General features: G+C 45.6%; 1 protein-coding gene across 1 annotated transcript in view; it reads left to right on the top strand.

The window, feature by feature from the left end:
* WFDC1 (WAP four-disulfide core domain 1) overlaps nt 1-9,249 on the top strand; it is a 16,172-nt gene extending 6,923 nt beyond the window's left edge. Inside the window, exons 3-8 of the mRNA XM_017821029.1 lie at nt 177-372; nt 1,849-1,932; nt 3,595-3,735; nt 4,744-4,785; nt 5,636-5,710; nt 6,518-9,249. Coding sequence (XP_017676518.1) covers nt 177-372; nt 1,849-1,932; nt 3,595-3,735; nt 4,744-4,785; nt 5,636-5,694 — 522 coding nt within the window. The 3' untranslated portion in view covers nt 5,695-5,710; nt 6,518-9,249. The remainder of the gene's footprint in view (nt 1-176; nt 373-1,848; nt 1,933-3,594; nt 3,736-4,743; nt 4,786-5,635; nt 5,711-6,517) is intronic.
* The last annotated feature ends 3,992 nt before the right edge of the window (nt 9,250-13,241 follow it).

Here is a 13,241-nt window from a genome sequence, read left to right as displayed (position 1 = left end):
TTCAGCATTCACGCTTTGGAAAACACTCCTGCTGCAATAAACGAACGCTTTTTGCTTTCTGATACCCAAAAAGAGCCTTAGAGAGCTATTTTCTGGCTTTTAGGCCTCACAGCTGACAGGGATGTTCGGTGTCCGCCCTTATGCCAAACCTGATTTCCTTTTCTTCTCTTTGCAAGGATTATGAGTACCCTCTTCATTCTCACAGTTCCCACTACCAGAAGAACGACCGCTGTCCCCCCCCGCCGCAGACCCTCCCCGAGCGCGCCTGCGAGGTGCCGAGCTGCCGCTCCGACTCCGAGTGCGAGCGGCACAAACGCTGCTGCTACAACGGCTGCATCTACGCCTGCCTGGAGTCTGTGCAGCCCCCACCAGGTAGAGTGGTGCCTGATGCCTTGAAAATTCATGTTGTGTAAGGTTTTGGTACAGCTCCTTGGCAATTTTAGCTCGCCGCGCAACCGCGGCGCAAGATTTCTGGAAACGCTGTTTAACGTTCCTCGTCAGGGATTTCAGTAGGCAGAAGGTTTTAGGAAGGTAGAGAGCTCCTTGTCTGTAAGAAAGAGCCATGAGAGTGTCACATCACTTGATAGAAGTAATCAAAACTACCCAGAGGCCTCGAAGCCGTTTCAAGGAGGACAGAGATGACAAGGAAGACAAAGATAAAGATGAAGAGGTGGTCGCTTTAGGACCACCAACTCAAATTCGGGAGGTGTGTCAGGGGTGTGGTGAAGGTGGTAGTGGAGGAAGGGTGGTTTGGGAAGTGGGTGTAACGGTTTATGTAATGTCTAGATATTACGGTATAAAAACTGTAGAACCTCTGTGATTCAGGGATGTACTTTGGAAATGATTCTCACACTCCCCACGTGCTGTAAATATAGGAGTACTTTTTGCTTTCTAATACTCAAAGGAGTTTTAGAGAGTTATTTTCTAGCTTTTTAGGCATCAGGCCCCTGAACAAACTGAGAGAGAAACATGCAGAACTGGTGGTGGTCATCCCCATGTGCGTCGGGTGTTGGGTGGGAGGCCTGGTTTGGGTGTGAGCTGAGGATGAAGCTTCAGTTCCACACTTCTGATTTCTGAGTTGATTGCTGAGTCAAAAAGCACCTAAGGCCAGCTGGTGTTGCAAAATTTCCACCAGCTCGGATTGTAGAAGTCACTCATGGCCAGTTCTTTTCCTGGCATGACATATTCCATTCCCCATCCCTGGTAGTGTTCAAGGCCAGGCTGGATGGGGCTTGGAGCAACCTGGTCTAGTGGGATGTGTCCCTGCCTATGGCAGGGGTTTGGAATGAGATGATCTTTAAGCTCCTTTCTAACCCAAACAGTTCTATAATTCTGTGTTTTCTATATTCTTGGAATGGGCTGCCCAGGGAGATGGTGGAGTCACCACCCCTGGAAGTACTTAAAAAGAGACTGAATGTGGCACTTACTGCCATGGTCTGGTTGAAAAGGTGGTGTTGGGTCAAAGATTGGACTCGATGATCTCAGAGGTCTTTTCCAACCTAGTTGATTCTGTGATTCTATTCAGGAAAATAAGGAATCCTAATCTGAATTAGTGCTCACAGCAGTGAGGCAGCCATCTCAACATTCCCCTTGCCATGGGAAGGGAGGATGGGAAGCAACAGCTGTTTTAGCCTTCATGGTACCAGGCTCTTGTGCCCCTGGATAATATCGTCAACTCTTGCCCCTGGGACGACAAAAGCATGAATACAAGTCAAAATCAAATCCATCCTACAAGAGCCTAGCAGCTTCATCACAGGCTCTTGGAGGAAATCCATGACTTTTCCATAACCCTGTGCCCCATGCCTGCTCCATCTCGACTCTGTGGTTTCTTGTTTCTGTCTTCCACAGTCTTAGACTGGTTGGTGCAGCCCAAACCCCGCTGGCTGGGAGGAAATGGGTGGCTTTTGGATGGCCCAGAGGAAGTCTTACAAGGTACAGTACATTTCACTGTCTTCTCTGTGATATCAGTAATTATACAAAGGCACTGGACAAGATATTCCTCATGCACAGGGCTTTCCAGGGATGCTGGTCTGCTGCAGCTGCTGGAATTTGTGTGGTGTTTCCATAGGAATAACACTGTGTGGTGCTGGGGGCTGGTTTCTGGTGCAGTAAATAAATTCTTTTTATGGATATGGATTATCCATCAGAGCACTAGGAATGCTCCAGGGAAGTGGACTTGTACCCATTCTTCAAATAATTAGAAATATATCTTTCTTTTAGAACAAGGCTTTGTCATCATTTTCTGCCAGCTTCCTGATAGACTGTGGGTGCACTCGGATTAGGAGATCCTTTAATCCAGAGTGGCCTCATCACACAGATGCCTTGGGCTGGGGCTGGGGCTCCTGGATCTGGAGGCTGCTTTGGACAGGAGCTCTGGCAAACTGCTGCAGAGTTGTGTCAAGCTGACATGGAGCTGGAGCAGCCAAGCTTGGGGGCTGCTAATGAGATTGGGCTTCTCAGGTTAATTCCATAGGGAAAGGTCTTTTAATTAATGTTTTCTCAATGCCTCAAGTTGAAACAGAGTGCAGTGCTGGGAAGAGAGATTTTCTTCTATGAGTCATTCCCATATGTATGAATACCTGAAATTCCTGATTTTTTCATGAAAAAGGTATTCCAGCTTTTGATCAACTTTAGTCAGACACAGGTAGTGCCAATAAATTACCCTCTTTGGTCTTACACAGATGGTATCAGACTCACCAAGCCTCGACTCTCATCTATTATGGAAACTCCTCATTCTTGAAGAGAAAATTCTGCCTCCAGCTCGTTGGAGCTGCACTGCTAGAAATAAGATAAAATAGGTTCCTCCTCATCCATCCTTGTCATGCTTATATTATTTGTTCTTATCTTAACACCTTCATCTCAGCTTCAGGGGGTAATTAGGGAAATAAGAGCCATCAGTCACAGCATGAGAATTACAGCAGAGGCCCTTGAAATTAAAACCCTGCAAATGAAAGGGTGGAGTGTCCCTGCATAGTCTGTACATTTAATGGCCACAAACACTGCCTGAGCCCTGCTTTACTTTCCCATTCTGCTCTGCACTTGCTGGATATGCCTGGTCAGGGAGATTAAAGCCTGGGTTTGGGACAGGGGGTGGCACTGCCTTACCCCATGAGTCACACCTGAGGTTTAGATTCCCCAGGTAATGGGTGTGGAGCACAGAGCAGCACACTGCCAGCTTCCTGGTCACATTTTCCTAATCCCTCACCCAGCCCAAAGCCTGGCTGGAACAGCCTCATCCCTGCTGGGAGGGAATAGCTGCATTGAGTGGGAGCAGGGTGGGCAGCGATGGGTGGTCTCCAGCACCCTCCAGCCTCACACAGACCCTCCCACAGGCTGTGGGAGGCTGTTGTTGCAGGTAATGGGGCTGACCTGCACTCCCTGTGTCAGGATACAGGTCAGCTTTGCTGCAAGGTGTGAACTGGATCACCTGCCCTGACAGGATTCCTTGGAGGTGTCAGCCCCGTGGTACTCCAGCATGGAAGGAGTCTGAGGTCCTGCCTGGCAGGAGGTGCAGGAGGAGGGGCTGTGTTGGCACATTTTGGTTCCCCCTGGGTGTTAAAGCCCTGGTTTGTGACCTGCAGGCTTCTCTTGCAGCCGAGGCCTGCAGCACCACCGAGGATGGGGATGAGCCCCTGCACTGCCCCACGGGCTACGAGTGCCACATCATCAACCCGGGCAACACGGCCGAGGGCATCCCAAACAGGGGCCAGTGCATCAAACTCCGTGGAAACCCAGGTCAGTGGGCTGGAAATCTCCCTCCCTCTCTTCAGTGCACACTGATGTTTGCATGAGAGAACAAGAAAGGAAGGGAGCAGGACACCAGGACACCCGTGTCCTCTGGCATTGTGTGAGCAGAGCAAGTAGTGATCTGCAGGTGTCATTACTGCACAGCACAAAAAATAGAAATATTTATGTATTACTGCACACTTAAGTCAGAAATATGAGTTTCAAATTCCAGTTTTGACTTCTGATTTTGCTTTCTGTATCCAAAATATTATTCCCTTTATTCTGCTGACACGTTTGCACAATAGAGGAACTTAGATAGGCCAAGAGATTTTCCAGGAAAGCTCAAAACATGCCTGGGTATGTGTAAGTTCAGTGAAGAGTAGAACACATGTCTGCAATGGGCTACAAGTCACCTCAGTGTACACACTTGAGGCACCAGTTTTGCCTTTTTTTCTCTGCAAGAACAGGGGAAGCATCAAATCAGATCTTTGAGCTGATTCCATAACAGAACAAGAGTTTTGATCATTTGTTTTATAACTTCTCCTTTATTAACATCCATAGTAACCAATACAATATAGAACTACAGGTGTCCTAGACATGAAGGATTTCTAAGAGCTTAAATAATTATACAAATGGCAAACAGAACAACCTAGCTGGAACTTGAATTATGTAAAATGCTAATACATGGCCTGAAATGTTACCCAAATTTTATTTCTTTTGGGAAAGCCTGTGATTCCTTGACTTGTAGCTACCGAAAATATTATAACATGCAAGTGGCCAGCAATTCCCACTCCTGTGGCAAGTGAGTTGTGTCCACATAGCTCAACAATCTAAACAGCTCTATAAGAATTCATAGCAGCCCACAGTACTCCAGCTACAGAGACCTTTTACTGTCCTCATTGCGAGGTTATTATTTCCATATCTACAACTTCTCTCTGCTGTACATAAAAGGTCAGAGTTTAACACAAAGAATGAAGGCTGACTGTGTATATTTTCATTATGTACCTTCTTTTTCAGATGGACACAACCTGAGGCATAAGTATTACAAGGAATATTTTGGTAAGCTGTTGGCATGAAATGTTTGCTATTATAAAGCTTAATAGGTCTTGCAATGCTTACAAGGAACCTGCTATTTATGAAATGAAAGCTTGCATGTAGCAAAAAGAGATTCTTTAGCCTCAACTCTCTATGCCTTGGGCAGAAGATCTTATTTTAAGATCTGCAGGGACCAAGGTGTGGATTCTGGAGAATCAGAATCTCTGGCTGTGACAGAATGTGTTAAATGGTGCAGCCTCTTGCCAGGGCTTCCCACCCAGGGGGTGGGAAACACACAGTCCAATAACCTTATGTTATTTTTAAGTATATTTTTGGAGCTTTGCTCATGGCCCAGGACTCTGTACAGCTGAACACAGAACTCTTGTCGAAAACTTTAGCCACTGTCCTGCATCGTGGTATGTGACAAGAGATGAGTGAGCCCAGTGAATCAGTCCCTTGGTGTGACCTGCAGCCATAAGGGGTGCCAGGTCCCTCTCACAAATTGATAGATCTGTGTCCCAAAGAAAGCAAAAGCATCTTCCAGGTGATCTCTTTCCTCATGGCTTCAAAGCTCCTGCTTTCTGCTAACTCCTGGATCTAGAGGGAGACAGTCACATCGAATTGGAAGTGACATTCAGGTATAACTAGAGAACACCTCTGGTATGATAAGATTTACAAACAGCCACATTTGGCCAGTTTGGCTGATAAAACTAGGAAAGGATTTCCCTTCCTCTGTTCCAGTGTGGGCAGTCACAGCTCTCCAAGAGAAGTGCTAAATAATGAGACCAGTAGAACTGTACTGCTGAGAGGATCTTGAGGAAATATTTAACACAGAGTAACTTAAAATCTTATTTTGCTGGTATTTCCTTTACAGGGAGCAATTCCAACAATGTGGTTGGCTATGTGAAAAACCAGCAGAAGCATTTGGGCTAATCCAAGGTGTGCCTGGGTAAGTGTCCTGTGAATAAAGGGGGAGCTGGGTGGAAATAGTTGGTGCTTGGTATGAAATTATTTAAAGCAATGGTTGTTTGAGGGTGAAATCACCTCTCATCAAAATGCTGGTGCAAGTTCAGCACCTTAAAACTCTGTACAGGTGGACATCTCAACTCCGTGAAACATTCTCATTTCACAAGATGCACCTCATTTCTTTGAAGAACCTTTGCCTTGAGGGTGTTTAGAGGATGGAGTGACTTTCAGGATGAAAAATAAATGCTGCAAATTGTGAGCCCTAAGTCTTTAAACTTTCTGTTTAAGGATTTCTTCTAATGTAGGTGTAACTGCTCCTGCAGGACAAATCAAAAACCTATTTATTCTGGACTGACTCCAGTAAGGGTCAGTTTTGCAAATACTTCAGCACAGAGGTGATTTTGAGGGGTAGTTTCATGTGTGTGAACAGTTGGGTCGACCAGTGTGACCCACTCACTTGAGTACATTTATCTGGCCAGAGCCAAGCCGACAGCAAAAGCTCCAACCATCTTATCAGGCTTGAATTAGGAAAGAATGAAAATACTTATTATACCAAAGGTTGTGCCCCAAGATGGTTTTCTAAACACTTTCAGCTTCACTTTAAAACTAACTTGAGCTTTACTGGGAGTTATGAAATCAAAGCAGCCCAGTGTGTCCCTCTGTACCCACGTCAGGCTGGCTCTTAAGATTACTCAGCTACTTAGGGACAAGTTCTGTGCAAACATCCCAGGATGGATAAATATTTTAATTCCTCTTTTTTTTTTTTTTCCTTTGTTTGATTTTCACTCAGCTGGACCCCTCTGTCAAGGAATGCTTTACCCAGCAGTTTTCTGTTTCGGAAGAACTCTGGTCCCAAATCTCCACGAGCACATCTGCCCATCATGGATAAAAGACTTCAAGGAACAGGATGAGTCTAAATTTTAACCTATCAGGAGGGGGAGAAATGTGATCCCCTGAAGGAAACCACACTGTTTTTATCAGCTGCCCTTCTCCAAATGGAATGCAAATGCCTCCAAGGGATCCCTGTAAGCCACAGTGCCCTTGTCAGGCCGCTGGCACAGAGCTTGCCCTTTATGTGCTTGTTGTGTCACCAATTCAGATTTCATGACCATGAACAAAACTCAATTTTAAAACAATGAAGTGACATCAGATTTTTACCTAATTATCATATCTAAGTTGCATTAAAATAGGTAAGACTAGGGAGGCTCTCTGGATCAAATCCAGTGCCTGCCTCTCTTCAACAACTGCTTTAAATAAGCCTTTTTATAAGCTTAAAATTCAGAGAAACCTGCAAGTTTCTTCTTTTCCTACTTATATCTATGTTTTACCAGGTTTGACATCCACTCTACAAGCCTAAACTTGAAGTCTTAAGAATTTGAGGAAGTCTGAGCCAGGAGCAAAACAGTTTTATAATTTCTTTTTTTAAATTACCTTCTTTTAGCTTCTCAGTCTGGTAAGCTGCAGATCAAGAGCTAATAACAGAACAGATTTCTTTCTACAATATCTAAGCAGCCACATGTGTGTGTCAGGCTTTGTAAGTTGCTGGTTTTAGCCAGCACAGATAATAGTCACAAAATATGTGGGTTTGTACCTCCAAAACCTCAGCAAAAGGGCTGAAGTCTGGATTATTTGTTGAATGGACTAGAAAAGCAAATTCAGGATAAATTTGTGTGATGAAAAGGATTGTCTGGCAGATGGGCCACTGCTCCTTAGAAGTCCTGTACCTTTATTTTGACTTCCATAAATCCTTAAGATCAAGTTATTCATATTTGGGCCTTTCAGCTTCTTTTAGCTGTTTAGCACTGCAAAATGGAAAACGCATTTTCTATTAATATTTTCCTATTCTGTGGCAGTTCTAAAGGGACTTTTGCATTTATTGTGACAAATCTGCCAGAATTGCTGGGCAGAAGAAGCCACGTTTCCTCCCTGTTTTATTACATGTCTCCATCTGCGTGCATGAAATTAGCATTTTAATTTGCAGAGGAGTAGCAGTGTGTACAAATACCCAAATCACAAATGCGAGTGCCTGCTTCCACTCACAAAACACAGGAGGTTGGTTTTTTTTCTACTCACAAAGTAGTTTACGCCAAAGCCAAGATTCCTATAAAACACTTTGCATGTAACATTTGCAGCTGGAGAGATGGAAGATGCCAAGCTGCTCTTCTGTTTCCTATCATGAACAGGCACAGACCTCAGTGCTTTACAGAGCACAGGAACAGCTGAAGGGCTTCACATTCTCCTAAATATCTTCCTTTGTTGATCTCCATTCACTTCTTTGAGCCTTTTTTAAGGTGTTAGATGTTAAATGCAACACAATATTCAGAGAGAGGTATTTCTAGAATTTTATCAAATACAACTTCTTAATTCCTGCTCACCACTTCATGTATGTCTTAATTCCTGCTCAAAGAGAGCAGTCATAGAACTATAGAATGATGGAATGGTTTGGGCTGGGAGGGAGCTTAAAGCTCACTTAGTTCCATCCCCCCATCATGGACAGGGATACCACCCACTAGATCAGGTTGCTCAGGGCCCCATCCACACTTGATAGTTCCAATCTCAATTTAGGCCAGAAACTTGCTATTTATCTTACTGCAGCCTTGCTCCTCAGTGTTGCTCAGTGAAATGGATTGATTTTGTTCAGCATTTTTTCAGGAAAAAAATCAAATTCTCATTAAATGGGCAAAGCCCTTCAGTCATCACTGCTAAGCCCCAAAGATGAAATATCAAATTGTTCTATTTTAAACTAAAAAATTCAGTGTCTAAAACCTTGTGAGGATCTAGTTGAAAAAACCTGTGTTGAGCATTAACAAATTTCAAAGATTAAAATCTCAACCTAATCTTTCAAAGCGGTCAAAAATATGCTTAATTTGAGTGGACACAGTCACTTCAGTGTCTGCTTTTTTGTAGCTGCAGAAGCACATTCCTGACCACCTGGGTGGGATGCTGCAGGTGTTTTCTGCTTGCAAAAGGGATTTTTAAAAAGAGAAAATTGACAAATCAGTAATTTGTTGGTGAATTTGTTTACTGGGTGTTATCAAAGCCATCACCCTTCCTCGTGGTGCTACAATTCTTGGGGTTTTTTTTCATTTTGATTCAAGTTATTAATTGTCAAGCTCAGCAACAAAAGCCACAGAAGAGACTTGTCCAAGTGCCGTGTTTTCAACACTGACATCCATCACACATTGAAATGAAAACACAGAGCAAGTGGGTTGTCCTCAGCCTGTCTTCTCTCCAAAGACAAATGTTTTAACAGCAGTTAAACCAGTCCCGTGCAGCACAGTAGGAAATCACTGTTGTAGGTTGTTTTTAACGTTTCCATGTACACTTTACAGCATGTTTGGTGCTATAATAAACTTGCCAGGTGTCACTGTGTGCTAGCAATGCCCATGGCCCCCCTGATCCTTGGGGATCTGGGCAGCCCCAGGCAGCTCCTCCCTGGTTTGTGCCCCCCGTGCTCGGACGTGTCCTGGCTCTGCCGCTTCGGTGCTCAATAAAAAGTGACCAGTCTATTTTTCAACCCTGCCTGGTTTCACTTGGGTCTTCTTGGCATACACTGAGCTTCGAACGATGAAAAAAGGGACAAATATTTTATATTTTAGTTGTTGGGGGAGGCTCAGATAGCAGAGGCGCAAGGAGACAGAAGTCATTCTGTCCATTGGAAGGGAGGGGACAGACCCCCAAAACACACCTACCACCCCTGTCCCCTCTCAGAGGGGCCACCTTTGTAGGTCAGACCCTCAGCTCTTGTCACCTGCATGCCCACTGCCAAAGAGGATGGACAAGACTGTAAAGAGGCTGGAGATGATGCCCCAAGGAGAAGGTGACCCTTTTGTCTCACCAGGCACTGTCCTTGTTGGTTCAGTGCTGTTGGTCGCTGCTGGCTGGGTCTCAGCTGCCAGCTCAGGTGATTTGGGCCGCACAAGCAGCTCCTCAGGCAGCTTTGCAGGAGGCCAAGGCTCGCTGGAAGGGTGGAAAAGCAAACCAAGCTGAAGGGCAGTGCTGGTCTGTGCCCACTCCAGAACACTGGGCTGGCAGAGGAGAGAGGTTGGGCTGCTGAGCTCTGCGTTTCCAAGGAGCAGGCAAGACTCCACCATCCCACCTGCTCCACCCACATCAGTCTTGCTCAACCTGCTTGTCAGGAGTGGGCAGGAGTCCTTCTGCATTGCCTCCCTTCTGCCCTGAAACTGTATCAGGGAGAGAAACTGCCTGTAATTTATCCATGGGAGGGATAGCGGGGAGTCAGTGCTTTGGGAAGGTGTTCCGGGGGGATTGAGAAGATGCCAGTCAGCACTAGGTGTCAGGGTGCCTCTTCACTCCATCAGGGGAGCTGGGATCAATTGGATTTTTCATGGCAGTGCTCACAGGGACTGTTTGGAAGGGGAGATTACAGGGTGTGTGTACATAACTCCTGTCTCCTGCAAGTGTGACATGGACCAAGTACCTCGGCTTTCAAGAGAAGGATCTGTTTGGTGAACACCACAAAATCATGTTTTAATTTCAGCTTGTTTCCATGTCAATGCAAGCAAATATAGTTCCTGTTGCTGTAGCTGGGTAATGGTCTTTGTGGAAAAAAACACAGTGTGACCTAAGGCAGCATCTGCAGCTGACACTGAGGAGCTGTCGGTGCATCCAAGAAACCAACTACTGGAATCAACAGAAGGATCAACACAATAGATCTTCAAGAAGTCTAGAATTATAACCATAATAATCAGAATAATATAAAAATTGCTCTATTTCTGACTGCCTGGTTTAGGGCTCCATAAAGCTCTGTGGAGCAGGAGTGTTCTGGTTACCTTCAGGAAGCTGTTCCATGGGTAGATGAGCAGTGAATAAGCCCACGAGGCGAAGACAACCCATAAAAAAATCTTTGGAGTGATGTGACACAGCAGGGATTTGTTCATACAGGGGGTTATTTTCTTCTCCCACCTCACACTGCCTACACAGGCTGGATTTCTCTCTGGAGCTGGGGTTGGGTGAGCCTTGGTTGTCTGGCTGTGGCAAAAGGATTTACAGCATCATTTAGGATCTTTTAAAGGTAGACAATAAAACCCACTTTTTGCTGGTGAGTCTGCAGAGGTAAATCCTATTTCTTCCCATTATTTTCTCCTTCTTGTTACCTTTCTACACAGACAGAACAGCAAGAACCACGGGAGAAGCCATGCAAAACAAAAAAGACCTTTAGAGTGTCCCAGATGGAGATGTGGATGGTGGGGCTCGTTTCACCCAGTCTGAGCCACCTCCCAGGTGAGTGTCCCAATTTAAGCAGTGGAGACTGTGCAAAAAGAAACCAAGGGCTTCAATTAAATTCTTCCTTCCTCATTGCACACCTAGGGACAGACCTAAGGATTTCACTCAGCCTTTATCAGTAGCATTGACAAGATGGAAAGGAACCACAGCCCAAAACTCTGTTCTTTGCATTTATAACCAGGAGCAGGGGATGTTCTGCCCGGGGGCCCAGGAAAATCTCAACCTGAAAGTGAAGTATCTGGATTTTTGGGTAGCAGCAAACTCAATTCTACCCATGCAGCAGAGTTTTTTTCCCTCAAGGTGGCACAAGAGGAACAAGAGTGTGACGAGCCCTTGTTCAGGCAGGGAAGCAGGTGAAGGAGCTGGGAGTTTTGAACTGGAAGCAGCACCCTGACCTCACAAGCAGCATCCTTTTGGTCTCAGGGAATCTCAGAGCACAGCTCCTTTGCTGTGTTTGTCTTCATAACAGATATTTTCTATTTAAAAGAAAAAATAAAGGTTTCCCAGATAAGAACTGGAGCTTTATTATCCAATTAAATAGGAACTATTATAAGGGCACTGTCGTTGGGCTGTGTGTTATGCTTTTATAGTGTGAAAATGATGTCTTGTACCAGAGTGAAGAAATACAACTTTTATAAGTGTTGTTTTCTTTGCATCTTGATTCAGTTTATTCCCAGCATTATCTGAGCCATGACATAGCAAAATACATGAGTTTTTCATTAGATTTCTTAACAGGCAGAAATCAAAAGCAGTAAGAAAATGAAACTTGAGTCCATTCAGTAATTTCACATAGCAGCAAACACCAAGAGCAACATTTTCTTTCTGCATTTATTCCATTTCACTGGTGCTAAAATGGAATTTCATGTTACAGAACTGAAGGAACAAAAAGATGACAGAGGGGCTGTGGTCCTGAGCCCAAAAAGCGCTGTTCCTCCCAAGCTGCCAGTCTGCTGGGTAACAAACCACCCTGCACTGATGTTTGTGGTGCATTATGATGCTCATCAACTCATTTTTCTCCTTTTCCATGCCCTATTTGTTTTGGTATTTCTGTTATACCACTCACTGCATCGCTCCCCCTCCCTGACCCAGGATGTGGCACCTTCGCTGTGTCCACATTATGTGGATTCTGGATTTTGTGTTTGTGTCCATAAGCAGCCAATTTTTTGCCAAGGAGATGAAGTTAAATAAGGAAAGCACCAGGCTGATGCTCAGCAGCAGTGTCAGCAGCACTTGGCTAATGAGAGCCACACTGGGGCTGCCCAGGCCACGGGCTCACGGTGCACTGCAGAGCCCCAGGATGTCCAGGCTCCTCATGGGCAGCAGCTTCAGGGATGATGGGTGAGGATTTGGGACGAGGAAAGCAAGAACTAAACCTAAGGGAAAGGTTTTTTTCTACCTGCCTATAAAAGGGGGAGATGTTTTTCACCACTTTTCTCGCAGAGACACGAGGATTTGGAGTGATCCCCAAGCTATGGCTGCTGCAAACGCACTCGGATGAGCAGGAGAAGGTGTTCCCAGGCAGGCAGTGCTGCTGTGCCTTGTCAGGAGCACAGCAGGGCCTGCTGGCCATGCTCCAGGCCCTTGGAACAGCTGCAGAAGTGGGCATCAGTGTGAAAGCATAAATGAGCTCAGAGGGGTTCACCTCCTAATTCCCTCACATTTCCATAATATCCAAATCCCTGTGTACCCCTGGGCTGCTCCAAGTCCCGGCTAAGCACCTTACCTAAACCCTGGGAAGGGCCTGGATGTGAGATTCCCAAAAAATCAGAGCCTAGCATTATCCCTGAATCCTTTCCCATGGGAAGGAGGGCTGTTGAGACCATGCAGGAACTTCCTTCATCTGCCTGACGCATCCAGTTCGGATCCTTGCATAAGCGTTGCTCAACAGGGAGCCGAGGGATTTGGGAAGCACCAGCTGTGTTTTACGAGAACACGGCTCTTTGCAGGGTATTTCCCAATCCCTTTGTTTTCTCCTCAGTCTGGGAAGGAGCCCCTCCCTCCACAGGGTGCTCTCTGTAGCTGCATCGTGCCAGGGGAGTGTCCCACGGGAGCTGGGAGATGCAAATAAGCAACGCTGAAATTCTCCAGGGGAAAACACCAGTTTGGGGAAGTTGGCCAGGTTTTGGGTACCATGGGCTGTCACATAGGTGAGAATCTGGGGTCTTGGCCTCATCATGATCTAGGTATCGCCACCTGCTCCAGGGCTGTGAAGCTGTCATCTGGATCTCCTTGGAGAAAACCATTCTCCTGCAGGAAATTGCACGTCT

The sequence above is a fragment of the Lepidothrix coronata genome, unplaced genomic scaffold, assembly GCF_001604755.1.
Source record: "Lepidothrix coronata isolate B3197 unplaced genomic scaffold, Lepidothrix_coronata-1.0 Scaffold87, whole genome shotgun sequence".
NCBI classification, from domain to species: domain Eukaryota; kingdom Metazoa; phylum Chordata; class Aves; order Passeriformes; family Pipridae; genus Lepidothrix; species Lepidothrix coronata.
The sequence above is the reverse complement of the archived record's forward strand: the minus strand, read 5'-3'. Positions and strand labels throughout refer to the sequence as shown.